This window comes from Drosophila suzukii, assembly GCF_043229965.1.
Source record: "Drosophila suzukii chromosome 2 unlocalized genomic scaffold, CBGP_Dsuzu_IsoJpt1.0 scf_2c, whole genome shotgun sequence".
In the NCBI taxonomy this organism is placed as follows: Eukaryota; Metazoa; Arthropoda; class Insecta; order Diptera; family Drosophilidae; genus Drosophila; species Drosophila suzukii.
Window position 1 is genome coordinate 27212251 of NW_027255896.1, and position 27035 is coordinate 27239285.

Sequence of the window (27035 nt, forward strand, 5' to 3'; positions counted from 1 at the left end):
CCACGTAGTTACACCCGTTTTTCGTAGAGTAAAAGGGTATACTATATTTTCATTTCTATCGGCTGTTTACGAGATTTCACTAAGATACCATCGAGCGTCTATAGGAATGAAAGCTAGGTGGCTTGTTAGTGAAATTTCGTTAGCAGCCGATTTCTTTCATTAATATATCTCAATTCCTTTCGCACTCCATTGAGTTTGAATATTATTAATTTTAATTTGATTATAACTTATTAGTTAATGGTCCGATTTGAGAAATTTTGGACATATGTATGGGTATTTATAACAAGAAGAAATTTTTACAGCGTATTTAAAAATGGTGGCGAAAGACGGGTTTTAGCGTACCCTAGCCTCACCCTTTTGCTTATTGTCCGGGACGTTTCCGTCTGGCTCGATCTGTCTTGCGTGGCTGTCGTGATTTGGTGGCTTGGCTGTGCTGGCTGCGCGGCTGGACGTAGAGTGGCTTCTGGTACTCGTACTGGGTGTATTATTACAAGTGTCTTTGTCGCTTGGTTGGCCTTGACTCGTTGCTTGTGACCTTCGGTGCTTCCGACGGTCCTGGATGACTCGACGACCTCTCGCCTTGATGACTCGGTGCTCCAGTCCTGTAGCTCCCTGAAGATACTCGCAGCTCCCTGAAGATCCTCGCCGCTCCCTGAAGATCCTCGCAGCTCCCTGAAGACGCTCGCTCGCTGTTCACTTCTCACGCGTGACTTGGTGACTGCTGGTAACGACTCGGAATAGCGAGGGGTATCGGCCGTACGGCCTTAGGGAAGCGTCACCGTTCTCAGACTAGGGTGAACAGAAGCTGCGCTCTCCAGGATCGCTCCTTTCGACATACCGCCGCCTGTCCCTTGCTCTGTCCCGGATGGTCCCACTGGGGTTTCTGCTCAGCCCGCGCGGACAGTCAAGGCGGAAAGCCAGGAAGCTGCCTCGCGCTTTACTTCGCTTCCACGCCTAGTGTTAACGAACGTTCCACCCTAGCCTCACCCTTTTGCTTTTTGTCCGGGACGTTTCCGTGTGGCTTTTGGTACTCGGGGTTCGGGCACGCCGCTCCGGGACCTCGCAAGTCGAATCTGTAGGGCTCTCCTGGACAATTCCACTCGAGACCGTACCGATTGACTGCTCTCCCTTCTGGCTTGTTATACTCTCTCCAGGCGTAACGCCAGGACTTTGTGGATAAGGTTAATCAACCGCCTTGACCTAGCCGTGTGATGCCCTCTGGACCTCAGCTACCTGAGTCTCAATTCGGAGATTCCTGGTATCCCAATCCCGAACGTCTCGACGTGGCGATCTTGCTCCTTGTAGGCTTCCCACGGCGCTGCTTCCGACGATTCGCCTTGTGGCTCCCTTGTATTTTACTTGGTTGACTGACATTTCATTTTGGTATATTGACTGATCTTGATGGTTTGACTCCTCGTGATCGACTGATGATCTTGCTGCCAGCGCCCTGCGGTTTTATATAGGGCCTCCGGGAACCGTTATTTCCCTTTTGCGCACGGCTCGCTGAATCTCTCCACTCCGGGTCCAAGGTCCGGTGGAGTTCCGTTATTCCCTTTTGTACACGACACTCTCGCTCGCCCGCCAAGTCTCCACACTCTCATTCTCCGCACCTTGGTCTCCAAACTCTCTTCTTCTCCAACCTTGGTCTCCAAACTCTCTTCCTCTCCAACCGCACCTCGCCGCGCCGTTACTACGCGAATTCGCGTACCTGGTAAGCGGCCGGCCATCTTTTGTTGCTGCTGCTGGGATTCGTGGGGAGTTATTCAACTCCTCACATTCCCTCCTTACTTCGGGAATCATTTAAAAGCTCGTTCCTACTCTCCGGCGTTTCCTTGCATATCATAGCTTTCAAGCCCTTACGACGCTCCTACCGATCCCCCCGGTGCTCCCTATTTGCTCCCTCGTGGCTCTCTCGATGCGCCCTCGACGCTTTTAACTCCATTGAGTTTCTACAGCGCTGGTCATCCTCCTCGTAGCAACTTCAAGTCTCCCGCGCCGATCCTCCATCTGTTCCCACTGGGCACCGATACTCATCAGCTATAGATAACCCAGCGGGACTCCCCATGATATCGATACCCATCAGCAACCGATATCGCTGGGGCGGCGTTGCCACTTGCTCGCTGCGATATTCACCATAAACGATGTTTCCATTTTGCGTGTGCCCATCGATCGCACTATCGTCCAGTGCCAATCGACCGCTCACGGACTGCTGCAGAATCCTGCCGAAATTCTTGTCGGAGTTTTCGAAGGCGGCAAAGCAGACGTACCAGTCGACAGCGAACTGCTCCTTGCCGCTGAGCACGTGGGTCATGATGTACTGGAAGAGTCGCATCAGTTGGATCCGCATGGCGGTTTCCATGCAGTTGGTCAGCTTGAACAGGGACCCCATTGTGCTGTGATTGCAGGTGAGCAGTTCGGCGAACTACACCGCCGATGAGAATCTCGTAGAGGCGCACATCCTAACAGCCGGTCATCAGGGAGTACATGATCAGATCGATGGCCTCGCTTTCCAGCAGCAGGGTGACCACCGACATGTCGCACCGTCTGCAGGATAAACCAACTGCTGAACATCGTGTTCCTGGGCGGACGGGGCGTGGTCGAGGCGCTGGCAGAGGTGTCGGTTTCCTTGTGGGTCGCATTTTCCGCGGGGGCACATCGCTTTCCTTGGCGACAACTGAAACGCCACCACCCGATGGCTCCGCCAAAAGGCGATTGGCAGTGGGCGATAATAAATATTTCTCATTTTCTTCGACCTCTCCTTCTTAACCAGATCTACGGTACAGCTTTCTGATCTGTGCCGTCTTCCCTCTTCCATCGGCAGACTGCTGATGCGTGTTCTTGTCATTCTCCTGTTATCCTTTACGTATTTCCTTGCACCTTTGTAGTTGCCTTGTAGAATCCTTGGAGATTTCTCGGATATATCTTATCGTGTCCTTGTAGCTATTTCGTACTATCCTTGAGAAATCCCTGGAGTTATCCTTGGACTCTTTTCGTAGTATCCCTTGAGAATCCTAGGAGTTATCGTTTGAGTTTCAATGTTGTTTTGCGTCTGCTGTGCCTGCTTATTGTAGCTGCTCGCTTGTGTTTTGCGTTTGTTGCTGTTTCCGCTCGCTTACGTTTATGGTCCGCTCTTTCTTTGTGTTTAATAGTCGTATTTTGCAGATTACTGGTGACGCAAAACCCTTGACTTGGTAAGGTCCGTCGTATCTTTGTGCCAATTTTGCTTCGAACCCTTGATAAATGGCGTTCCTTGGCCCACACGACGTCACCCACCGCTGGCGTTCATTGCCTCCTCCTTAGGTTATAATGCCTAGCCTGATCCTTGGAGGCTCTCTCCAGATGCCGCCTTACTATCTCGAAGATTTTCCTAAGTTTGTTGGCCTTCTCCTCCGGGGTCTCAGTCGGTCGTCCGTTCCCTAAGGTCTCTCTGTCGTATAGGGCGATCGGTAATCTTAGTTCTCTGCCTTGGGTAATGAACGACGGCGGTGTGTAACCTGTGGATTCCGAAACGCTCGTGTTTACTGCCAGCATGATTTCCGGCCATTTTTCGTCTCAGTTTCTTTGGTCCTGCCTGCGAACTGCGCTATCATTGTCTTCACCGTCCTATTTGCTCCCTCAGTCGGGTTCTCCTGCGGAGTGTATGGAGCTGTGAACCGTTGCTTGGTTCCCATTTCGGTCAGGAAACTCTTGAAAATTCTGCAGGCAAACTGTAATCCGTTGTCCAATATGACTACTTTAGGGACCCCATACCTCGCGATTATGCGTTACCTGAAAGCTTTCTTTAGGGATTCGGCCGTCGCGCTTTGCAGTGGCACCAACTCACTCTACATGGAGAACCGGTCTTTCAGTACCAGCAGCATTTGGTTGCCGTGCTTTGAACGCGGCAGGGGTCCGACGAAGTCCGCACATACCTTAGCCCATGGTTCCGTTGGCTTCTGCGTCAGCATCTTATTCGGCTTGAATCTCATGCATGTCTCGCATCCTCGCACGTGGGCTCGTGCGTCTCTGTGCATTCCTGACCTGAATAATACCGGGCTGCCAGACGTTCTGTTGTGAATCGTGGTTCTCCTTCAGCACCGTTTCCCGTACAGCTGTCGGGACGCAGATCTTCCAAGTTGCGACATCCTCGCTGCCCGCTTTATGAGGTATTCCTTAATAGGGTGTCACCCTCCATCACGTAGTTTGGGTACTTTTGCGGCTGGGTCCTTATCATTTCCTGAATCCAGCTGCTTGCTGCTGAAGATTCCGCCGCCGATGTCTCCTTGGTCTCTCGAAGCGTTTCTGGTAGTGGCTGCCTTGACAAAGCGTCTGCCACCACGATGAGTTATCCTTTCCTGTACGCTATTTTGAAGTCGTACTGCTGCAACTCCAGTGCCCATCTGGTGATCCTCCCTGAAGGGCTTTCTATGCTGTTGAGCCACTTCAGAGTCATGTGGTCGGTTACTGCTTTCGTTTTCGGATCGCCCAGACGATTGTAAAGCACTCCTTCTCGGTCGGTGAGTTATTTTTCTCAGCGCCGTTGAGCGTTCGGCTTTTCGCCTCGTTCAGTTTCCTAGGCCAAGATTATTGGTATATTAGTAATGATATTGTGCATTTAGGAACGGCTAGCGTTTTAGTAAAAAATCTTTCCGAGGTTTTCGTTCCCTGTCGAGCTGTACTCGATTCGGGCTCCCAAATGCATCTAATAACGTCCCGATGTAACTGGAAGGGGATTCCAGTTTTGTGCCGGATGGTCACTCGGTTAATATTACGATTTAGTCCCGAATTTCCGAATACTCAGCCAACATTACCGCGGTGGTTGCTCCGAACATAACAAAACGACAGCCGATACTTCTTCCCTCATCATTCCGTCATAAAGGAAGATAGCTCCACTACAAAGCTTCACGTAGTTTTTGATGGATCGGCGGCCAGTTCCTCAGGCTATTCTCTCAACGATGTTCTTATGGCAGGCCCTGTTATTCAGCCTAAGCTGTTCCAGATTCTTCTTCGGTTTCGTTCACACCCAGTAGCAATCACAGGAGACATTTGGAAAATGTACCGTTGTGTTAGGGTTCAACCTAAGGACAGCCATTTGCAATGCATTTTGTGGAGGGATTCGCCCCAGGACCAATTGCGGGTGTTTAAGCTAGACGCCGTTACTAATGGCACGAAGCCAACATCATTTCCGGCAGTGCATCATCTAGCCAAAGAGTCAATTTAACCTGTCATTACAAATGCATACTTGAAAAGATTTCGCAGAGCTGGCGATTTTGATATAGTGTCAATAGAAGTTATAACTTTTAATTAGCTTTATTGGCTATGGTCCAATTAAAAATATGCGCCTTTGCTAATTTATTCATTATTTAAAACTCACTTTAAGAAACAGAATTAATAATAATTTTTTTAAACTAGAAAATGAATTTTGTAACTTTCATAACTGTTATTTTAGTTTTAATATTTTTGTTTAATATTACAATAATATTATTTTATAAGTTACTGTTTACCAACAAAATAATTGTCTTAAAAATTGCTTAGTTAAGCTGTTAAACACTTGTAATTGATCTTAAATTAAAAAAAAATAGATCTAATGATCAATTTTTTAAAAAGAATATACCGATTTAGGTATTATTCGAAAACTCCTAAAAAGAGAGACTTGAATAAAATTCCGACCTAATAAATAGGATTTTATTTCTTTAAAAAATTATACAATGTATATTAAAAATTGTTGTAATGATTTAGAAAGATTAGAGATATATTATACAATATCTGAGAATATGTCTGCCCAAAACTCCTGTAAAATTGACTTTCCTTTTAGGTGCCCTTATTGACCATTTTGTCTAAATGGCAGGTGCTGATGTTGGTCAAATCGCAGTTCCTGTTGTTGGCAGCTGTTAGCGGCCACCAGTGTTTTTCAATTTTTTCAATTTTTGTCCAATTTTTTCTCCTCTGCTGCATATGACACTACATCACGAACGAGCTGCAAACAACGGGGAAAAAAGCAGACGGCATTGAATTACGGTCGGAGCCATCAAAATTGCACCATATGGAAATTAAGTTGGCAACTGCCGTGATACCGTTGACGCCAGTGATATGAAGAGAACTCGCGCAAAAAACAATCTGCAGCCGTGTGTGCAAAGGTCAAGCCGGTGGCATTTCACCGACATTTCAATGCCATTTCACCGTTTTGCCTGTTACCTTTCGACGATGCGCCAAAAAGTGCGGTGAAACAAAAAGCCAGTGGCACTTGGAAAGTGCAGAGTGCAGGGTGCACAGAGTTCGGGGTTCGGGGTCCTGAGTGCAGAATTCAGAGTGAAATCTGCGATAAAAAAGCGCCGTTTAAGGGGATTAGGCAGTCAGTTGGAAACCGCTTGCTTGTTTGCCCGGTGGCATGCAGCTTGACCGTTTTTTCTGGACCAACTTGCCATCTAGAACCCAGAACCCAATCCCAGGAAGGCGTGCAGTTCTTTATGCCCTCTGGTTGGAATGGAGATCCCTGCATCAGTTGTCAGCAGACGAGCATACAGCGTGTCCGCTTGGGGCTGAGGTCATTCGTCGCGATTTTTACGTGGATGGCCGGCTAAGGAATTCTTCTCTGGATTTTAATGGGCGTCATCCAATTATATTACCACGGAGTCATTCGGTCACTATTGCCATTATTACTCACTTTCATGAACGCAATCTGCACACTGGGCCACGGGCATTACTCGGCATAATTCGATCCCAATATTGGCCTATTGGGGGGAGGAAGACGGTTATGAAGGCGGTAAACAAATGTATTAGATGCTTTCGAATGAAGCCTCGAGTAGTGGAGCATATTATGGCGGATCTTCCAAAGAAGCGACTTGATGGATCCCATGCGTTCGAAGTCACTGGCTTTGGCTTTTGCGGGCCATTTTTCTACAAGTCAGAGGCGCGAAGCAAGCCTCCAGTAAAATGCTACGTTTGTGTCTTCATTTGTTTCGCCACGAAGGCTATTCACTTGGGGTTAATCAAGGATCTCTCTACGGTATAGTTTCTACATGACCTCAAAAGATGTATATGCACTAGAAGAAGGCCGCGGCAGATTTGGTCTGATAATGCTGATAATGCTCTTTGGGAAGCGGCTGTGAAGATCGATAAGCATCATTTCTATCGCGCTGTTGGCACTGCTGTTTTAGCCTTTGAGGAGTTGCGGACCCTGGTGTGTCACATTTCGGCGGTTGTTAATTCTCGACCATTAGTCTCGATTTCAGAAAACCCAGCTGATCTGGATGTATTAACCCCAGCACATTTTTTGAATGGTGGTCCGCATTCCTTTTTCGTCGAGCCGGATGTGACCAGTCTTAGCTTCAATCGCTTGGATGGATGGCATGGAATGGATGGAAGGAAGAATACTTAACATTACTGCAGCAGCGCTCCAAGAGGCGCACCCCAAAACCTGGCCTGGTTGTCGATGACTTCGTTCTGGTCAAGGACGAAAACTTAAAGTAGCCCCTCGCCAGAGAGATCGAGCTTCTGTTCGATGGAGATGGGGTTGCTAGAGTTGCCGTTCTGAAGACAGCATCAAGAGTGACAAAGCGAGCAGTAAACAAGTTGTGTCTGCTACCCCTTAAGGATGATGTTGAAACCCAGGCTTCCAAGGTGGGAGATGTCGGGTCACACAGCCGCAGCAGCTAATTAACGTCTTAATTCGATCTCTTATATTAATTGCATCGCGGAAGGTATCTCTCTCTATCTAGCTCTCTCGTTTTTTGTATACTTGCATTCTTGGGCCCAGCATTCAACAGATTCAATATCATTTCTTATAAGAATTTGCATAAAAATAGTACCAAGCATTATTCTACGATTTACAAGTATAGTTAAATTAAGCAATAGTAATCTACTCTAAAGAGACATTTTTTTTGTACCGACTCAATACGGTCAATATGCACTTGATATTGCGGACTCCAAACCGAAGAATAATATACCAAAATAGGACGGACAAGTGAAGTAAATAATAACTTGGTTGTATAAGGGTCATCAAATTCTTTTGACCAACGCTTTATAAACCCAAGAACACTCATGGCTTTGTTGACAGTGGACATTATGTGGCAGTGAAATTTAAATTTTGGGTCCAAAAGAACACCTTACTCATTAACTGAATATATACGATCGGATGGCGTATTTTGAAGAGAGTAACTAACAAAAGTAGGAGTACCACTATAAAAATTCATAAAAAGGTGTTACTCACACCATCCATGATAACAATCAATATTTGACTGTTAGTTGAAACTCGATATATGATAAACAAAGCTTAACATCATCAGCATACATTAGTATACGAGAATGTGTTATGATAGAGGAAAGATCGTTAATAAACAAAGTAAACAGCAAAGGGCCCAAATGTCTACCCTGAGGCACTCCAGATGTCCCGTAGATCAATTTTGAAGCAGCGTTTTTGAATATAACCCTCTGAGTCCTACCATCCAAATAACTTGAAATCAAAGTTAATAGATTACATGGAAACCCAAGCTAATTTAATTTGAATAAGAGAAGAGAGTGGTTGACAGAGTCAAAGGCCTTACTAAAATGAAAATGTTGACCTTAAGGTTAAATGTTTTTATGCGGATAACAGCATAATCATTCCACAAGTCCATAAAGGTATTTCATATCGAAATCCAATTTCGTTTGCCCAAGTTAAGGGCTTTTAAAGTTTTAAAGGAGGCCCATTTCTGTAAGTCTTCGCAAAATTTAAATCAATGACATAAATACGGTGAAAATGTTGACTACTTTTAAAGTTAAATACTTTTATGCAGATAGCCGCAAATTCAAGGTATGGGCTTTTAATGTTCAAATGAAGGCCCATTTCTCTAAACCTTCGCAAAGTTAAAGTCAATGACCTAACGGTAAAAATGTTAACTACCTTTAAAGTTAAATATTTTTATGCAGATAACAGCATAATCATTCCACAGGTCCATAAAGTTACGCCATATCGAGATCCGATACGTTTGGGCCAAGTTATGGGCTTAAAAAGTCTTAAAGGAGGACCATTTCTGTAAATCTTCGCAAAATTAAAACCAATTACATAAAAACGGGGAAAATGTTGACTACCTTTAAATTTAAATATTTGTATGCAGATAACCAGTCCGTAAAGGTATGCCATAAATAAATCCGAGTCCTTCTGACCAAGTTATGGGCTTTTAAAGTTTTAAAGGAAGACCATTTCTGTAAGTCTTCGCAAAATTTAAATCAATGACATAAATACGGTGAAAATGTTTACTACTTTTAAAGTTAAATACTTTTATGCAGATAACCAAAAATTCAAGGTATGGCCTTTTAGTGTTTAAAAGAAGGCCCATTTCTCTAAACCTTCGCAAAATTAAAGTCAATGACCTAACAACGGTAAAAACGCTGTATAAACCCAAGAACACTCATGGCTTTGTTGACTGTGGACATTATGTGGCAGCCAAATTTAAGTTTTGGCTCCAAAAGAACATCTAACTCATTAACTGAATATATACGATCGAGTGGCGTATTTTGAAGAGAGTAACTATAACTAACTAACTATAAACTAACTAACTATAAAAATTCATAACGTTGCATTTAAGGCAGTTCAAATTTAAAAGGTGTTACTCACACCATCCCTGATAACAATCAATATTTGACTGTTAGTTGAAAACCGACGCTGTATCATTATATGATAAACAAAGCTTAACATCATCAGCATACATTAGCATACGAGAATGTGTTATGATAGAGGAAAGATCGTTAATAAACAAAGTAAACAGCAAAGGGCCCAAATGTCTACCCTGAGGCACTCCAGATGTCCCGTAGATCAATTTTGAAGCAGCGTTCTTGAATATAACCCTCTGGGTCCTACCATTCAAATAACTTGAAATCCAAGTTAATAGATTACATGGAAACCCAAGCTGATTTAATTTGAATAAGAGAAGAGAGTGGTTGACAGAGTCTTACTAAAGCCTTACTTAAATCTGTATATATAACGTCAGTCTGCATTTTTTTTAAATCCATTTATTACTATAGATGACAATTCAAGAAAGTTGGTGGTGGTCGATCTTCGCTTCACAAAAATGTTGACACGGTGATTTTAGCAAGGAACATAAATGTTGCAAATGAGAAGTAATAATACGTTCAAATGCTTTAGGAATTGACGACAATTTAGAAATACCTCTATAATTCTGGGCATCCGCCTTCGCACCCTTTTTGTAAAATGGAATGATAAAAGAGTCCTTCCAGATAGTAGGAAAAACTGATGATGAAATAGACAAATTAAAAAGCTTAAGAATCGGTTTACATAGGGTTGACGCACAAAACATAATCACACATTCGGGGAGTCCATCTGCACCGTCTCTTAGGTCTCTTAAGAAAGAACTTTTCGTAATTACAGGGGTAAAAATACAATTTTCCCCGTTTAAAGGATTAGGATTAGGATTAGGAGGTTAGAATTTGACCAAGCAGCCGAACTATAAGTAGTTTGGAAAAACTCGGCAAATAAATCAGCAATTTCAGAATCCGTCGATGCCTCCATTGAATTAAAACGTACCGATGAAGGCAATGCCGACGACTTACGCTTGACATTAACAAAGTTATAAAACTGCTTCGGATCATTTGAAAATTCAAATTTACATAGACTTAAATACATAGATTAGCAATGACTATTGAGAGCATTAAAATCCGATCGAGCCACCACATATTTCGAAAAATCAAATCGCTTAACCGATTTTTTATACTTTTTATAAGTGTTTGTTTTCAGGTTTTTAAGTCTTTGAAGCGCATTGGTAAACCAAGGACGCCATTTAGCTTTGAAGGAAGCCTATCAAGAACGCATTCATTAAAAAAAGTTTTTAACACTATATAGAATAGTTCAGTGGCACTTTCAATATCCATACATTTGTACAAGTCTGTTCAATTACATTGAGAAATCATATCGTTCAGTTTATTATAGTCACATTTGCGAAAACATCACATTTTAGTTGGAGAAACTAAAGAAGAGAGGGTATCAACGCATGGGAGGCAGATTGTCAATTCCATTGTTGGATGGTATCGGTCTTCAGGTACAAAAAGAACGTCAATTCCGTGACTTCAGACGGGTCTGAAACAAACACAAGATCTAATTGTCTATTTAATGAATTCCGTAGCTTATTTGCTGTAACGATAATTCTAAAAGACCATCTACAAAATCATGGACGGATAAGTGTATAGCGACAAGTGAGTCAGTAGGAGGAGACCAAGAAATTTCAGGGAGATTAAAGTCACCCAAAACAATCAAAAGGTCTCTGTTAGAAAGAAGGGATAGCGATTTAATCGCAGACAGATGGGGCTCATAAATTATTAAGTCAGAGCCAGGTGGAATATAGGAGCATGTAACAAAAATATAAAAGGATTGAAAGGAAACTTTCACAATAACAAATTCAATTTCGATAGGGATATCAAAGTGAATACTCTCAGATGTTAGGCTAGTGGTAACGGCAATCAGCACACCGCCTCCCCTACGTGAAGAGCGATGGGTTCGGTCCTATACACCTTAAAATTGTTTGACAGAACTTTAGAGTCAGACATCTCTGGTTTCAGCCAAGTTTCCATAAAAGCCAAAATAGCTGCAGTAAATGCTGAGGAGTCAGCATAAAGCTTGGGTAGCTTCATATTTAGTCCACTAACATTTTGAAAAGCCAAAAAAAAACTTTTTATTTTTTTTGCGCAGTGGAAGGCCTGTTATTTGTTCTCGGTTTATTGGGAACAAATTCTTTTATTACCATATCATCAATAAGCCAAGCTTTCAGAAAGTAGTACCTTAAAAACATCAGGCTTAGCAAATATTTTTAAAGACGATATACTACGAGCGTTTGAAAATCGAAATGGTTCAACTGAAATATTCTCGGATGGGAATTTTTCACGTATAAATTCCAAAACATCCTCAGATGTGGTATCTGTGGTGAACCTAGAAACAAATAATTTCTTCCTATGAGGAACAACTGACAGTTTCTTACGTCCCCCAGCAGCATATTGAACCTCACTAAGCTGAGAGCCAGAAACGGTACCTTCTGTACCTATTGGTACGGTCTGCACCGTAGCCGTCACTAAAGATTTTTTACCACCAGACTTTCAGAAACAGTGACTCCACCGGAGTCAGCTGTATACATATTCGCAGTATGTTCACTTACCCCTGTGTCAACAGAAACTGCTGCAGCTACCAAGTTCGGATTTGGGGTGGATACCATGATCGTATTAACTGCCGTTAGTAATTTTCTATTAATAAATTGGGCACAAACGGAATTGAACCCCTCATTGAGCTGTTTAAAACCACCTGAGAGATTCAAAAGACTGTCTCGAGTCTGCTTCATAAAGCCGCTCATCTCAACTACCATTTTGTTGCAAGATCAATGAAGTCTTTGACTCTAGCAGTAAATCCAGCGCATGTTACGTGCATCATCGAATCGCAGAGCACGAGAGAGTAAATCTTCAATCGACTGAGCGTTGCTTGTGGGACACTGACAACTTTACGCACGAAAGCAAGCAAGAGAGAGAGAGATTAAGAGGATAGCACACCAAAAGTCTACCAGAAATTCGGCAGGTTCAGAGAGAGTGTAAATTACAGTTGTAATATAGAGCGGGAGAGAGAGAGGGAACAACAGAGTTTTAGCAAACTTAGTGAGTGTAAAATTACACTAACAAAGCATGGAGATTAAACAAATCAAATAGAAAAGTTAAAATAACTATAACCACATACACGTTTACTGGGAGATCTAGTCAAAAACACTAACACAACTGTTAGGCTAAGCTTTGTTAACAAACAAGCACAAGACACTCGCAAAAAATCACTGAAATAAGACAAAAACTCAGAGCACAAGAGAAAACACATCTGTTCACAAGCGACGCTAAATCGTCATATAGGTATGCCATACAAAAATCCGAGTTCTTCTGACAAAGTTATGGGCCTTAAAAGTGCAAAAGGAGGCCTACTTTTCTAAACCTTCGCAAAATTAAAATCAATGACATAAAAACGGTGAAAATGTTGACTACCTTTAAAGTTAAATATTTGTATGCAGGTAGCAGCGAATTCGTTCCACAAGTCCATAAAGGTATGCCATATCGAAATCCGATTCCTTTTGGCCAAGTTATGGGCTTTGAAAGTTCAAAAAGAAGGCCCATTTCTCTAAACTTTCGCAAAATTAAAATCAATGACCTAAAAACGGTGAAAATGTTGACTACCTTTAAAGTTAAATATTTTAGTTCAGATAGCAGCATAATAATTCCACAAGTCCATAAAGGTATACCATATCGAAATCTGATTCCTTTTGGCCAAGTTATGAGCTTTTAAAGTTCAACAGGAGGCCCATTTCTCTAAAGCTTCGCATCAATGACATAAAAACGGTGAAAATTTTGACTACTTTTAAAGTTAAATATTTATATGCTGATAATAGCAAGTTCATTCCCCAAGTTGTATGATGGACGTTGATCCACTACGAGCAGTACAAACAAGTGCCCCAACGACACCAAGCACGTGCTGGTTACGCACGGGGCCCTTTTATCATTTTGGGCAAAAAATGCGAGTTCGCGAGGAAGATACAAAAAACAAAATGGAGACGGGACACAAATGAAAACAAAAGAAGCAACTAAGAATGAAGCAAATGAGTTAAAATATTAGTTTTTAATACCGGGATAGAATTTGAAGTGCATATTAAACGATAAAGGTTGTTATAATTAGTACATAGAACGGAAAAGGGCTAACAGGAACATTGAAAGATAGGCGGTTTACAAGTTCGTCAGAATCAATATCATTTCTTATAAGATTTTGCATAAAAATAGTACCAAGCATTGTTCTACGATTTACAAGTGTAGGTAAATTAAGCAATACTAATCTACTCTAAAGAGACATTTTTTTTGTACCGACTCAATACGGTCAATATGCACTTGATATTGCGGACTCCAAACCGAAGAATAATATTCCACAATAGGAGGGACAAGTGAGGTAAATAATAATTTGGTTGTATAAGGGTCATCAAATTCTTTTGACCAACGCTTTATAAACCCAAGAACACTCATGGCTTTGTTGACAGTGGACATTATGTGGCAGTGAAATTTAAATTTTGGGTCCAAAAGAACACCTTACTCATTACCTGAATATATACGATCGGATGGCGTATTTTGAAGAGAGTAACTAACAAAAGTAGGAGTACCAATTCATAAAAAGGTGTTACTCACACCATCCATGATAACAATCAATATTTGACTGTTAGTTGAAACTCGATATATGATAAACAAAGCTTAACATCATCAGCATACATTAGTATACGAGAATGTGTTATGATAGAGGAAAGATCGTTAATAAACAAAGTAAACAGCAAGGGGGCCAAAATGTCTACCCAGAGGCACTCCAGATGTCCCGTATATTAATTTTGAAGCAGCGTTCTTGAATATAACCCTCTGAGTCCTACCATTCAAATAACTTTAAATTAAAGTTAATAGATTACATAGAAACCAAAGCTGATCTTATTTGAATAAGAGAAGAGATTGGTCAAAGGCCTTACGAAAAACTGTAAATATAACGTCAGTCTGCTTTTTTTTCTTAAATCCATTTATCACAATAGAATATAATAATATTAATTAATTAATTATTATTATGAATAACAATAATTTTTATTGTAATGAGGTTTAACTTATCTCATTGTCTTAGATAAAATTGCGTAATTTTTTGGGTAAAATTTTATTAATATATTTTCATTTTCCATTACGCTTTTCGGGACATTATTAGATTTGCTTTTTAAAGAATTTCTTAGTTTGGCTCGATTGAGGTCAAATATAGTAAAATAAAATAAACAGAAAGGTAAAATGATTTTGATTGTCACCATTTTTGCTTTTTTATTTTAACTAAGAAATTTTGAGACTCAAAACTGAGTCGGCGCCGGCGGAGATGTAAACGTATACGCTTATCTCACTTCTCTCCCATGCATGTTCAGACTCTCCAAAAAGTTTTGCATTTATGTTGAAAAAGTATATATAAAGGTATGGATGTGATTACAATTTGTGTAAAGTTGACCAAATAAAACAATCCTTGAACAAGGATACGGTCTCGAGTGGATTTGTCCAGGAGAGCCCTACGGCTTCGACTCGTGAAATCCCGGATCGGCGTATGCCCGAAACCCGAGTACCAGAAGCCGCGCTTCGTCCCCCGCACAGCCTTCACAGCCGAGAGCAGTGCGCAGGACATTGTCAGCAGAAAGCCAGCCACCACATCACGACAGACACGCAAGACAGATTGAGCCACGCGGAAACGTCCCGGAAGGGTGAGGCTAGGGTTGAACGTTCGTTTACACTAGGCGTAGAAGCGAAAAAAAACGCGAGGCAGCTTCCTGGCGGTTAGCCTTGACTGTCCGCGCGGGCTGAGCAGAAACCTAGTGGGACCATCCGGGACAGGGCAAGGGACAGGCGGCGGTGTGTCGAAAGGAGTGATCATGGAGAGCGCAGCATGTATTTACCCTAGTCTGAGATCGGTGACGCTTCCCTAATCCTGCGCGGATGACCCCCCTCGCGAGTCCGAGTCGTTATAAGCAGTCGCCGAGTCAACGCGTCAGGGACGAGCAGCGAGCGAGCATCTTCAGGTAACTTCAATGATCTTTAGGGAGCTACAGGACTGGAGCACCGAGTCAACGAGGCAAGAGGTCATCGAGACAACAAGGACCGTCGGTGGTATCGAAGGCCACAAGTGGCGATATTAAGGCCAACCAAGCTACCAAGTCATTTATTATCATATATACCTGCAATAAACCCACTACGAAACCTTGAAATTTGTGCTTTCTTACTGAGCTACTGGGTGGTCACGTTAATATAAATTTGGTGGGACGAACACACAATCTACTGAGCTAGCCGCACGAATCTCATAACGAGCAGACCACAAGAATCAGATCCTTACATCTGGCGCCCAAAACGCGATTGTCCCAGCAGTGGAAGTAACTTAAACAGAATGGGAAAGAAGTGGATCTACTGCCTTAAAAAGGAGGACTTCGCCAAAGTCGCACAGAGGCTTAATGTCGCTCTGGACTGCAGTTTAGAAGACATGAGAAAGGCATTATCGGAGTATTACTCAGAAACGGAGAGTGACCCACAACTCATCGACATCTGGGCCGAGCTACATATCCACGACAGAGCAGACCCAAGCATCACGCTAACGAACGCCGAAGGGGACAACCTAGTGGCAAGCCTGAGCGTTGACAACTTACAAAAAGAGGCCCACAGGAGAAAGTCAAGCCAAGACACGAAAACAACAGCGCTGATCTCGAGACCTAATCAGTCAGACTATTCAAGGGTCGCTAAACAGATCCGCGAATGGTCGTTCAGGTTCGACGGGGCGGAAAACCCGTTCGAGTTCCTGGAGCAGGTGGAATGGTCCGCCAACACATACGGCTTGGATTTAGACATAATTCCCCGAGCGATGCCGGAATTGCTTAAGGGAAGGGCTTTGAAGTGGTTCATCGCCAACAACAAACAATGGAAAACCTGGGCGGAGTTCATAGATAGTTTCCACACATAATTTCTGCCGAGAGACTTCTTCACCAGGCTGGCGGATCAGGTCAGGCAACGGAAGCAGGGCTTCAGCGAGTCGTTCAAAGACTACATGATCGACATGCAGACGATGGTGAGGCCACTTAATTATTCCGCGAAAGATACCCTAAGGATCATCAAGGAAAACAGCACCCCAAGTCAAAGGATCTTCCCAAGGGCGTACAAAGTGTCGGACCTGGACACGCTGATGATATTAGCAGATGAGTATACAGAACTCGAAAAGGAGCGGAAAGCGTTCGCGCAAGAAAACAAATTCTCGAAGACCAAGTCGGCATCACCAACGCAGGTAACAGGAGCACCACGCGGAGGCCAATGGACACCACCACAACAGCAACAGATGCAGCCAGCAAACAACGTTTGGAGGCCACCAAGTACAACACAAAGGCCTCGTGAAACGACACACATCACAGACCCCTAGGAGGCCTGCCGAAAGTGCGGTGGTCATGGATACTGGGCGCGGGGGTGTCGGCACCAACGCTTGTTGTTCTGCTGGGTGTGCGGGAGAGTAGGCGTCAGGAGCGTCGAATGCTGCCAGCAGACGGGAAATGCCCAGCGATCTCAGCCGCAGAGAGGCGAGCTGGGGTCGCAAGATGCTACCTCTCCAAACTAACGGGAAAGCTGATCGAGAAGGAGAAGCAGTTGTCCGCAGCGGTGACGATTGGTGGGGAGACATACAAGGCCACAATCGACACCAGGGCAACAGCAAGCTTTATAAGCAAAGAACTCGTGCAACAAGCAAGCGAAGATGACGACACGACGAAATTCCTGGAGGCAGAGCTATCGAGCTTCAACACCATGACGGGAACATCGAACATGGCAGAGCATCAGATCACAATGAAGGACGACAAATCAATAAAGCAGCGACAGTACCCCAAGAATCCGAAAGTTCAAGGGGAGATCAATGCGAAGGTGGACGAGCTTTTGCAAATGGGATACATAGAACACGAATTACGAGAATGTCATCAAATTTCTCACTCAAATCACTTTCAATTTACTCGAAATCCAATTCTTAGAGATCACCGAGAACCTTTTTAAATGACATTTGAAGCTCATCAATCAACTCCAACCTCACATGAAGACCGGATTCGTCGCATGAAGTTAACACCGCACTTGATAGGGAATCCACTAAACGCTCCACAACAACAACAAACCGAACAGACGAAATGCCCGAAATTCGGTTCCAGCGGGAATGAGCGCAAAGCAAACGAGGGAATGACAGCCCGTTACTTGGGCTATGATTTTGCGCCTTATATGCAAATTTCCGCAATCACCAACTGCTACTTATTTATAGCGCTCACTGCATTTACAAAAGGACTTATGATTTGTTGCTCCGCCAATGCACCGCAGCCGCAAGAACGAAAAAGTCAATAAATAGAGTTATATGATTTCCATTTAGTATTATTTATGTACAAATCACGTCGGGGTCGCCAAATGTTGAAATAATACGTTTTTTATTAGTTATTGATAAATTAAAATACGACATTTCGGGTTGCTTTATGCTTGTTAACAATTTATTAGCGAAAGAGAGTACAGCAGGCGAGACGAAAGTGCGTTTGTCGAGATCAGAATTCCTACTGATTTTACAAAGGGACAGCCATCCGAATGCTGGGTCCAGGAATGCAAGTACACAAAAATGAGAGAGCTAGATAGAGAGAGATACCTTTCGCGATGCAATTAATATAACAGATGGAATTAAGACGTTAATTAGCTGCTGCGGCTGCGTGACCCGACACCGGTATTAAAAACTAATATTTTAACTCATTTTCTTCATTCTTAGTTGCCCCTTTTATTTTCATTTGTGTCCCGTCTTTATTTGTTTTATGTATCTTCCTCGCGAACTCTAATTTTTTGCCCAAATGGATAAAAGGGCCCCGCGCGTAACAAGCACGTGCTTGGTGTCGTTGGGCCCCATGTTTGTACTGCTCATAGTACTTCACCGTCCATCATATATATATAAACATCAATTAGTTCCAAAAAGCGTAGAGGAAAATGTTAATTTATTAATCAAATTTTCCCAAAGTATTAGCAGTTTATTAAAATTGACTAAAAATTCCATATTGTATTATCATTGTTCCTGTTAGTGTCAGCGCCAGAAAACATTTCATCTAAAACAATGAGGAATAGCATAAGACATTATCAAATAGAATTAAATGATCCTTTTTGTATATTTTGAAAAACGGAATGGTATTTCCTAAAAAATATACGAGCGTAAATATTAGAGAGTTAAAAATATTTTAAAAAACCAAAGCGAGAGTATTTAAGCATACATACGTAATTTATTTATAAACAAGAAAGGAAGTTAGCTTCGGCAAGCCGAAGTTTGAATACCCTTGCAGTTATAAGAAAAATTCAATGTTAGTAACACTATGTTACATTTAAAGGATTGTTGCTAGCTTCAGTGATATTAAAACAATTTTACGTACTCAGCCCCACCACGTCAAGGTCAAAGTCCACGAGGGGGAAAATGTTATCATTTATATATATATATAAGTTAACACCTAGAATGCTAAATGCTCAAGTAAGAGTATCGCCACACGCGCAAAATCCCAAACAAAAACAAATTGGTTATAAGCGCGAGAAAAGCATAGGCACCAATTTCCCAACAGTAACCCTATACTGGCCAGAACGTTCTCAAATAATAAAGTTTGTATATTTTTTAAATAAAAATACTATCTAAGCTTTTAACTGGCGCCCGAACAGGGACCTGATATAAAAGTTCGCGAAAGATACAAGTTCCGCGCTTCGCGACGAGCAGTAAAAAAAATCCTGCCGGTTCGGTAAAATTATCCTGCCTAATCCGTACGAAAAAAACCGACCACCGAAGCCCGGAAGTGCCACAGTTAAAGTGCCGTTCCAGAAAACGCTACAAAGTGACACTCCTGCAAAAAGGACTTGTACCTGGTGGACATATCAGGCCAAGCTTTATCGCTGTGATTCCCTTTAGTATCCGTTCGGAGGGAACGTGCAAACAAAGGTGTAAAGGAGGTGCCCAAGTAGACCCGCATTCTGGAGAAATCGCTGCAACGTGGGACAAAAAGGAAAAACACCAAGATTACCGGCACGAGAGCACACCGAGATATGATTATTCTGTAAGCATAAAATTAAGCAAATATTCCAAACAAAAAAAGGAAACAATAATTGTCAAGCGACAAACAAATTCCGTGAAAAGGAAAAGTATAATAACTAACGAATAATTAAATTGATAAACAAAGAATCAAAGAATTTTAAAATTAAATTAAATCGATCGCAAAATTTTTTTACAAATAATCGTTACCTATCAAATTTAAAGAAAAATATGTAAGGATTAAAAATCTATATTAAGAATTAAGAAAACACAGAGCACTTAAATTCTAAGCTCTAAACCAAACCTTATAATTTTTACAGCACGAAATAATTAACTATTTTCATTCCGAATTCTGAGTAACTATCAGAAAATTTTTTTAAATATAAATTCATTCTTTTAACCTACTGTTCAAATATCGTGATCACAAAAAAATAACTAAAATGCCCGACCAAGATTTAGCAGACAGACTAGGAAACCTTACAGGCCCTTCCTCAACTACCCATGCGCGACTTATGACCGAGAGGGATATCGAAGAAATAATAAAAGGTGTCTTAGAAACCAAATTAAGTGGCTTGGTGAAAAAAATAATTAAACCTAATAATGATTTTTCGCAATATACAGACCAAACAATTAAACGAGAACTAGAACACAACCTTAGTGAATTAGACAAAATACCGGACATTGTACGATCGCTTAGGGAATTTTCAGGAAACAAAAGTGAATATTCCTCATGGAAAAAGAGTGTAGCACGAGTTTTAAAAATCTATGAAGGGAGAATTGGTTCACCAAAATATTACGGAATTATTTTAGCAATCCGCAATAAAATTACTGGACAGGCAGACGCAGTGCTAGAATCATACAACACCCCACTCGACTGGACAGCTATTTCGAAATGCCTAACATCGCATTTTGCCGACAAACGAGACCTTAAAACTTTAGAATACCAGCTCTATGCCCTCGCTCAAGGAAACAATACTATAGTCGAGTTCTACCAAACAGTCTACCAACAGCTATCCCTCATCCTGAACCAAGTTAGTAACATGGACGTTTCACAAGAAACCATACAATCTTTAACAACTATGTACAGGGAAAAAGCTCTAGACACTTTTGTTAGAGGCCTAAACGGAAATCTAGCTCAACTGTTAGCAATCAAAGAACCGCACGACTTAGGGCACGCACTACACCTATGCAGTTTGCTTGAGAACCAGACCACTAGAAACAATCAAACACCTAAAAACATTTACTCAGGAAAACCGCCTACACCACCACCAAGAACTCACCAACCGTTCCGAATGGTAGGAGCGAAACAAAATTTTCATCCCCATTTATACCACAACCCTAAACAGATGCAAGTAGTAGCCGCAACCGGGAAATTCCCCTTCACACAAACCACCCAACCTAATTATTACAATCAAGCTAATTCAGGCCAAGCAAGACAATTAACACCCTATATTTCCCCGACACCGCCCCCCCGACCCCAACCAAAAGCAATACCTATGGAAGTTGATCAATCAATTCGATCGCGTCATATTAACTATATGAATAAGCCGGCGAACAACGATTATTCTGGGAAACGACCTCTCAGCACTTCTAATGTTCAGAACACTAGCAAGATGCCAAGACAATTTCATATTCAAACCGAGTCCGAAACTACTACACAACAGGAAACGCAAAAAGATACAACTAGTGCAGAACAGGAATATTACGAAATGGCAGAACATAATAACATAGGCGAACTTCAAGAAGAATTTACTTGGCAAACTGATACAGAACAACAAGAATACATTGACATGTCCGAGCTCTATTTTTTAGAATAAATCGTTCCTCACTACCTTATTTTAAAGTAACGACGGGGAACGGAAAAATCTTAAAATTTTTAATAGACACAGGCTCAAACCAGAATTACATCCAACCACAACTGGTACCAAACCCAAAACCAAACGAGAAAAACTTTTCAGTTAGCTCTGTGGGAGGCAACAATAATATTACACAACACACGATTCTTAAACTCCCCAATATCTCAGATAAACCAATGAAATTTTTTCTACTAGATACACTAAAAACATTCCATGGCATATTAGGCAACGATACAATGAAAATATTAGGCGCAATTATAGATGTCAAAAACGATACACTCATTCTTGAAAACAAAAGGAAAATTAAAATTCACCAATTAGCCGCACAAGCCGTTAACACAATAGGACCACAAGTCAGTCATATGACCGAGTCACAAAAAATAATTATAAAAAACCTTGTACAAAGCCACAAAAACTTATTCGCCGACCCAGACACAAAATTAGCATACACAACTAAAGTAGTAGGAGAAATAAGAACTTCATAAGACTCCCCAGTCTATGGAAAACACTACCCATACCCAGCTTCACTAAGACAGGAAGTAGAAAAACAAATAAACGAAATGCTCGAAGATGGCATTATTAGACCTTCACGTTCTCCGTATAATGCACCCGTTTGGGTAGTTCCAAAAAAGTCAGGTCAGTCCGAAGAAAAAAAGTATAGATTAGTAATAGATTACAGGAAACTCAACGACGTCACTATCTCTGATCGGTACCCTATCCCAGAGATTGGCGAAATTATCGCACAGCTAGGGGATAATAAATACTTTTCAGTGTTAGACCTTAAAAGTGGATTTCATCAAATCCCATTAAAGGACACGGATATCGAAAAAACAGCCTTTGCAGTAAACGGTGGAAAATATGAATTCACCAGGCTCCCATTTGGTCTAAAAAACTCGCCATCTATTTTCCAAAGAGCCTTGGACGACATCCTGAGGGAATAAATAGGGAAAATTTGCTATGTGTACGTGGACGACATAATCGTTTTTAGCAAAAACGAAGTAGAACACGGTCAGAACCTCGAAAAAGTATTTTCAACCCTACAAAATGCCAACATGAGGGTACAAATAGAAAAATGTCATTTTTTCAAAAACGAAGTAGATTTTTTAGGGTATACCATCTCACAAGACGGAGTAAAGACAAATAGTGACAAAATAAAAGCCATTGGAAAATTTCCGATTCCGAAAACGTTAAAAGATCTACGATCTTTCTTAGGCATGACAGGGTATTATAGAAGATTTATTAGAGATTATGCAAAAATTGCAAAACCACTAACCATTCTCCTCAGAGGAGAAGAAGGTCGCATATCAAAAAATAAATCAAGCAGGACAGCTATTAACTTAGACAAGGAAGCAATAAATGCTTTCGAAAAATTAAAAAATACACTTATCTCCCGAGACGTCACCCTAGCATACCCAGATTTTGGAAAAGAATTTCAGCTTACAACCGACGCGTCAAGTTATGCGATAGGCGCAGTCTTAGAACAAAACCATAGACCAATAACATTTATCTCACGTACACTCACAAAAACCGAAGAAAATTACGCAACAAACGAAAGGGAAATGTTAGCCATCGTGTGGGCACTTCAAAGCCTAAGACATTATCTTTACGGATATTCGAAAGTGGTAATATACACAGACCACCAGCCCCTAAGTTTTTCAAATAGTGTCAATAACCATAACGCGAAACTAAAACGATGGAGAGACCTTATTGGCGAATATAATCACGAAATTAAATACAAGCCAGGAGTAGCTAATGTAGTAGCTGACGCACTTTTTAGGGCCCCGGCCGAAATAAATTCACTCAGCTCCACAGCAACCATTCATAGCGACGAAAGCTCATCTCACAATCTTATATTTTCTGTAGAAGCTCCCATTAATGTTTTCAAAAATCAATTATTCCTACTCATGGACGAAACGGACTCAGATACTTTTGAAATTCCATTCCCAACCTACCATAGACACATAGTAAAAAGAAGAGAGTACACAGAAGAACAAATAATAGCAATCCTAACATGCAGACTAGATCCCAGATTAATAAACGGAATTTTTACTTCCGAAGAAGTAATGGGAAAAATACAAAATATTTATCCCACATATTTCAGTTCATATAAAGTAAGGTTTACGCGAAAACAAGTAGACGACGTCACGTCCGAATTACAACAAAATGAATTAATAACTCTAGAACACAAGAGAGCGCATAGAGATGCGAAAGAAAATAAAATACAAATACTTAAGAATTATTTTTTCCCGCAAGCTCAAAAGAAAATTCAAGCAATAGTTCAGTCCTGCCAGACCTGTAAAGAATCTAAATACGATAGGCATCCGCCAAAGGGCGAAATTCAACCAACACCTATCCCCAAATATCCAGGAGAAATAGTCCATGTAGATATTTATATCACAGAAAAAAACAGCGTATTAACAGGTATTGACAAATTTTCCAAATACGCTCAAGTAAAAATTTTACAGTCAAGAGCAGCTGAAGACATTAAAAACCCCTTAAGAGAAATGCTTATAGCTTTCGGTATGCCGAAATGGATAATAATGGATAACGAATGCTCTTTAAGTTCTGCAGCTATAAAATTCATGCTTGAAGACCAACTTAAAATCTCAGTGCACACCACTGCCCCATTCGCATCAACAAGTAATGGACAAGTAGAAAGGTTCCATTCGACACTATCCGAAATTTTAAGGTGCTTAAAAAAAGACAACGGGAGCATGGTATTCGAAGATTTACTTTTTCAGGCGGTCCAGGAATACAATAAATCAATACATTCAGTAACAAAAGAAAAGCCCATAGACATTTTTTTTAGAAACACAATCCCTAATACACCAGAAGATATAAGAAATCAACGAGAGGAAATAATACAAAAAATTCAAAAGAAACCAACATTGTAGAAAACATTTTTAAAGAAGAAAACAGTTTATTTTTCGACATAGAAGAACTTTTAGAATTTGCTAAAGTCAAACTTGCCACCAACGGCCACGAACTCATTTACATTATTAGCCTACCAACAATTAATAAAGATACTTGCAGAACATTAAAAGTAAAAGCACTAAAAAAAGCCCATATAATTAACGATCTAAAATATGAAAATCTACTAGAATGTAAGAAACAGCTATTCGCAATAACAGAACCTTGCGAGGCACATAACGATAAAACTATTTGTAATTCCGAAAAATTGCTAGACTTAAGTAACGATACTTGCGTAAATGCTCTGCTCAACCTTAAGGAACCGGTATGCAAATGGGTCAACAATCAACACATTCCCGATGTCGAGGAAATATTGCCAGGAACTCTACTGCTGAACGACTTTAGCGGACTTGTATCGTTGGACGAAAAACTCTTAAAACTACAGGGCTCATTTATAATCCAATACAGGAACTCTACAGTAACAATTGGAGAAAACATCTACAAGTCAAAAGAAACCAGCACGGTCGAACCGGAACCCCCACTTTTTCAATTAACAGCGGAAAAGTCGAAAATAGATGAAGTACTGTCACTACAAATGGTCAAGGAACTTAACATAAACAACACAAGAGTACTAGAGAAACTCAGAAGCGAAGGAATTATAGATTCTTCCCTGAATTATGGATCCGCCATCATCCTATTTGTAGTTACCCTAGGACTGATCATACGATTCATGCGAAGGCGCAAACCAACAGAAGGCTTGCCAGCTCCAGCGAAAACAACTGAAGAGCCATCCCCTTCCGGATTTGTACTCTTTTACGTTGCGACCGAGGACAGTCGCGTTTAAGGGGGGAGGAGTTAACACCTAGAATGCTAGATGCTCAAGTAAGAGTATCGCCACACGCGCAAAATCCCAAACAAAAACAAATTGGTTATAAGCGCGAGAAAAGCATAGGCACCAATTTCCCAACAGTAACCCTATACTGGCCAGAACGTTGCCCAATAGGCCCCCAATTGAGTTCAGCAGCCACGTGCGCTGAGCTTGCACTGCCCACCTTACGATCGTGGGAAAGCTTCAACACTGGGTGATTGAACCCAACGCCGAGTGCATTTGGCAACAACAATTATTGCCAAATTAAGTTGACCAATCAGAATAAGAAATGGTCAACTGCACCGCGGCAGCAGCAATATCAGCGACAGCAACCAATTAGGACCGACCACATCAACAACAGCAGCGAGGGTCAATGACGATAGCAGAGAACGTCAGCAGAGGCAGCAGCAGCAGCGGCAGAAACGGCAGCAGCACCAAGGCTACATTATAAATTATTAACATAAGAAAAGTTAGTTGTAAATCTGAACTCAAATAATAAAGTTTGTATATTTTTTAAATAAAAATACTATCTAAACTTTTAATTTATATATACAATTTTGAAAACTACGTTGATAGATAGAAATAAATAAATTAATAATACCATAAAAATACATATATACAATATGCTATATACAATTAATTTTTTTTTTCTAACCTATTACAATTTTTACAATTTATATATTTAATTATATTACCTACTACAAGCTATACTTAAAAAAATTCCATAGTGGTGGCTATATGGTGTCTCATAAGTAAGGGCAAGAGCTTGTGGAATTCGAGAGTCTGAAAATATCCAATCAATTTGTGTTATTTGTTTTGTTGTGGGAGAATCATTGATTGAAAATAGGTTATAGGCATTCAAATGTTCCTTCAGAATATCAGTCCCTGTGGATCTGCAAATATTAAGATTTTCTAATAATACAACTTTAGTATTATCCATTCTACGCACTTCTTCCACATCAGTTTTAATTTCATTTCGAAATCTTGCAATAGGAAATCCGGGACTCCTATAAACAATTATAAATAACGTGTCAAGATATTTAATTATTTATTATTTATTTTCTTCCCAATACCATTCAAACGATTGCAATCTATTCTTCTTATAATGTCGAAATCCCTTAAACTGTACTTTTCTTGTGGAAGAGTCCAGGTTTTAACAAAACATAAAAAGTTGGCAGAACAAATAATGTTGTCGTAGGCAACATCTTCGCGATGAGCGCGAAGAGATTCCACGTTGTGGTAATATAAAGAGATATCCTCATTTTCATTGACCAAAAATTCATAATGCGTAGTCAAAGCCTTTCCCCTCTTAAACTTGTAAGTTCTACTTGGACATTTGTAGCTCCAAATCTAGTTGGAGGGACAAAGTCTACTAAAAGGAAAATACCCGATGCGCTAGTTGCTCTGCTGCAACCTACGTACAACGAAGCTCGCTTAATGCCTCTTTTAAGATGCACTGCGACTTTGCTGTAGGTTGCTCCTTGGCTCTTATGGATGGTAATAGCCTCAGCAGGAAGAACTGGAAATTGTTTTCGATCAATAGAAGAATGTCACGAATTTCCGCATTGGAATACTCGGGCTGTTTTATAAATTGGAGTCCAGTCTGGGTGATCATTTCCTCGAACTTTTGACATAGCTATAGTACCGACAGTGGCATCTGTAAGCTTAATCCACAGTCCAGTAACTAATAATGAGCCGTTAACCATACAGTTGTCAATTCGCATTAATTGACCAGTTGCCCCATTTACAAGTCCATCATTTGTGTCAATATTGACGGTAACCATATATTTTGCAGTAGTCTTCAGGTATAAAATACATG

At 41.1% G+C, this 27035-nt stretch overlaps 1 protein-coding gene across 11 annotated transcripts in view; it reads right to left on the minus strand.

The window, feature by feature from the left end:
- Window positions 1–27035, minus strand: part of Stlk (Ste20-like kinase) — a 119171-nt gene that overhangs the window by 41965 nt on the left and 50171 nt on the right. Inside the window, exon 1 of one of the 11 annotated variants that reach the window (XR_011605185.1) lies at window positions 354–10959. The exons of 7 other annotated variants lie outside the window; for them this stretch is intronic. Coding sequence is in view for 3 of the 4 variants with exons in the window: in XM_070998328.1 (XP_070854429.1) it covers window positions 25908–25999 (92 nt within the window). In the remaining variant the exon portion in view is untranslated. 3 more of the 11 variants (XM_070998330.1, XM_070998332.1, XM_070998328.1) reach the window with 3 other exon arrangements.